The sequence below is a fragment of the Sphaeroforma arctica genome, assembly GCF_001186125.1.
Source record: "Sphaeroforma arctica JP610 unplaced genomic scaffold supercont1.266, whole genome shotgun sequence".
NCBI classification, from domain to species: domain Eukaryota; class Ichthyosporea; order Ichthyophonida; genus Sphaeroforma; species Sphaeroforma arctica.
Window position 1 is genome coordinate 7,525 of NW_014040292.1, and position 3,495 is coordinate 11,019.

General features: G+C 50.0%; 1 protein-coding gene across 1 annotated transcript; it reads right to left on the reverse strand.

The window, feature by feature from the left end:
* On the reverse strand, nt 1–3,250 carry SARC_04611 (hypothetical protein; the record flags this gene model as incomplete). The annotated part of the gene is made up of 3 exons (XM_014301540.1): nt 1–1,985; nt 2,992–3,205; nt 3,229–3,250. The coding sequence occupies 3 exons, from the start codon at nt 3,248–3,250 to the stop codon at nt 131–133; spliced, it is 2,091 nt and encodes a 696-aa protein (XP_014157015.1). The 3' UTR covers nt 1–130.
* Between the last annotated feature and the right edge of the window lie 245 nt (nt 3,251–3,495).

The window sequence follows — 3,495 nt, forward strand, 5'->3', positions numbered from 1 at the left end:
GTTTCGCCTCTGCCACTCCGATCATACATCATATTACTTAAATCGAATGGTAATTTATTCTGTTATCTGTGTATTTTAGAAGGCTATGTCTGAATCCGATTTACATACAGTGGTCGTTGGTTCCAGACCATCATCTCTGCGACGGAAACTTTTGAGAGTGGCCCGTGCGATGGTGCGTTATATCCCCATCCCTCTGGTTGCTATGGTAACCACTGGACTGTGAACTCTTCCAAACATCGCTCACACCACTACTGGCAGCTCCATTCTGCACATCCAACCCCTGATGCGGATATGTCTGTGAAGCCTGCCTTTGCCGCCGAAGTTTCTCGGCCTGTTTCCGCCTCCTGATCGCCGCGGCTTTTTTCTGCTTGAGCGCTATCTTTAACGCCGTATTAGGCGAAGGCTGCACAAACGCCCTACCGCCCCCACTACTAGTACCATCCAGGTGCTTCACCAGTTCGGTACTATCCTGTGATTGGTTCATCTGCAGAGAGCTGCCTAGCGTAGCCACCGAGGCTTGCGAGTGCACACCCTCGCCATCCCTATCGCCCTGCTTGAGGTGCGTTTGCGAGTACTTTGGCGCACTGCTATGTACAGTACCTGCCGTGTGGGTATGGCTGCCCGAGTTTGTTCTAGACCCCGTTATCCGGCTGTTAACCGACAAGGAGCCAGGACCCATGTCCGGGGCTATCGCTGTGTTGGTGCTTAAGTGTGAATGAGTGCTACCAGCGTGGCTGCCAAAGGCCCCACACCTTGCGTTTATATCTATACCGACCCGGCCGGTCGTATGCATATCTGGGTTAGACTGGCTGCGCCACATTGACGGCGCAGCTGACGTGTCTGTGGTTACTTGCGAGTGTGTGTGCATATCCCTCCGCCTCAGGGCAGCGTCCTTCTTCTGCCGCAGAGATTCTCGCATGGCTGTATCTGGTTGTGCAGTCACCGTGGAGCTACCGCGGGGTGTGTGCTGGGGTGTACAGGGTATGTGCGATCCCGCACTGTTGGCGTGGGTGTGTGTTTGCGTGGGTCCACACCCTCTTTGTGCCGCGCCACATGCTGTTGTTGCCGTCACAGCGCATGTCTGTGACTCCCCTACGACCGGGAGTAGAGACTGGGACGCTGGTGCGAGCTGTGCGTCCGGTTGTCTGTCACTGATCGAGCCATGAACCACCTGTGATACCGGGTGTGTGTGGGCCGTTAAGTTTGGTTGTGATTGTGATTTGGCCCGTGGCCCCTCCTGCGATGGCATGGTAGCTTGGGTGTAGCTAGTCGATGGGGATTCCCCTATGGCAGGCGTGTAGTCGTCCCGGCCCGTCTCCCGTGTGTGAGTGTGCGTATAAGTGCGTGTATGGTCCGTGTTTGATTGCTGCACACAGTTAATACCTCGTGTCTGGACGCTTCCCGTTGCCATCATCGAGCATGCGGGAAACGGGGACTGGAACTGGTTCCGGTCGCACACTCCGGGGTTGCCACGCGCTTCACTTCTCCTACCAGTATCACCATGGGCTATTGTCGGCAGCACCCTTCGCTCGCTACCCTCGCTGAGCAGTCGCTTATACTTCGATGGAGTGGGCCGTACGCCTTGGTGTGTGCAAACGCTCGTCGCCCCGTCTGTGCTTGACGTCGGCTTTGCCCCAACCCCTGATCCACGGACTGCACTATGTTGGGCATATGTATTCTCCTGACGCCTACAGTGACTAGCACTTGGCCCTCGCGACGCTCCTGACTTCCTGGGGGTCTCCAGTAATATATCCGTGCTTGCTGCAACAAGCGCACCCATCCCCCCTTGGCCCTGTGCAGAAACATCGTCTACCCTCGTATTCTCCTTGCCCAAGTAGTGATGACTGTCATCTGCTCGTGGCGCATCCGGTTTCCCGGGTGTTTGCAGCGACAGGGTGGGTGGACTACCCCTCCGATTCACATCAGTCTGCATCAGTAGTTTGCGGATGGGCCCCAATACAGTCCGATGGCACTTGTGCGATGTGCTGCGAAGGGGAAGTAGATAGATGACACACAGGACTATAAGATCAGGAATCATCATGATAGTAGACACAGAGGACTATAAGATCAGGAATCATCATGATATCCGAATTCACGTCCATGAACCAACATGCGTTTAAAATAGGTCAAAACAATATTGCCACACAAGGAGCTGCAATGAATTGCAGAAGTCACGCGTCTTGCGTGGAGCAGGCAATGATCATGTGGCATAGAACATCACTGAACACGTATGATGTAGACGAGAGGACAACAGGTTAGAGCCGCGATACAGACATTGGCAAGCATTGTTTGAATTTTACACACATGTGATCCCTACCACGTCCCCGCTTGAACTGTGGTTTGAATGTTACTTCAGCAAAACCGATGTCTCAGTTTTCATTGACCGCTAAGGTCGATGGGAAAGCCACTTGTAACCCATACGAAAAGAGCAGTTATTAAAGCATATCCGTACAAACTATTGAACGCGCAGGACGCAACCTTTGCACCGGCAATTCCGTCGCTGCAACCTATAGACGACAACACCCTACAAAGAAACGATGCACACATCAAAACACACAGGGACGACAAGACTCTACAAAAAAATGAATGCACATATCAACATCACACAATCGCTACAAGAGACGACAAGACCTTGCAAAAAAAAATGAATGCACATATCAACAACACACAATTGCTTAAAGACAGTTTCGCGCAATCACGACTCAGATTCAGCATGACGTTTGCGTTTCATAGTCAGAGTAATCGTCGAACCAGCATATAGATCACACCCACAGATACTATTAGTTCTATTCGGTTACAAACAGGACCAAATATGTAGTAGGCTACAGGTACGTCACACATAAATTGAAAGAACACGCCACCAATCCAACGCACCATCACAGAGACTACCAAATCTTAACTATTCTAACCACACGGATGTGTATAAACATATATAGACAGCAACAACAATGCCAAAGACATCAACGTAGCGTATATTTCGATCGCACATACACGATGGGAGTTTCGTCCTGGCACTGTCGCTTCATCGCCGTCGTGGTCTTCATACCGCTCGCCGCAGTTATCAGATTCATCCCCTCCATCTCTTCGGGCGACTCCATCCACTGGTCAATGAGATTAGGCGGTGAGGGGTCGAACGGTACATTTTTACCGTTCACAAGGCGCTGCAAGAACGAGAAATGGGGTGCATAAGGAGCGGACCATCGCCCTGAGAATACATGCTGAACTTACGTGTCGGCCTGTCAAGGTACATGATGGACACTCGTACTTATACAAGGGAGTGCAAAAAAGAGGAAACCTACGAACTAGTTGATGTTTGGTTCATTTGAAATGTATTTCAATAGGGTTAAAGAAAATGGAATGTATTTGCATTGAGTTGTATTGAGGTGGAATTGATTGAAATGGAATGAAATAAAATGCATTGAATTAATTACATACAGATACATATAAATATACATATACATACATACATATATATACACATATATATATATATAT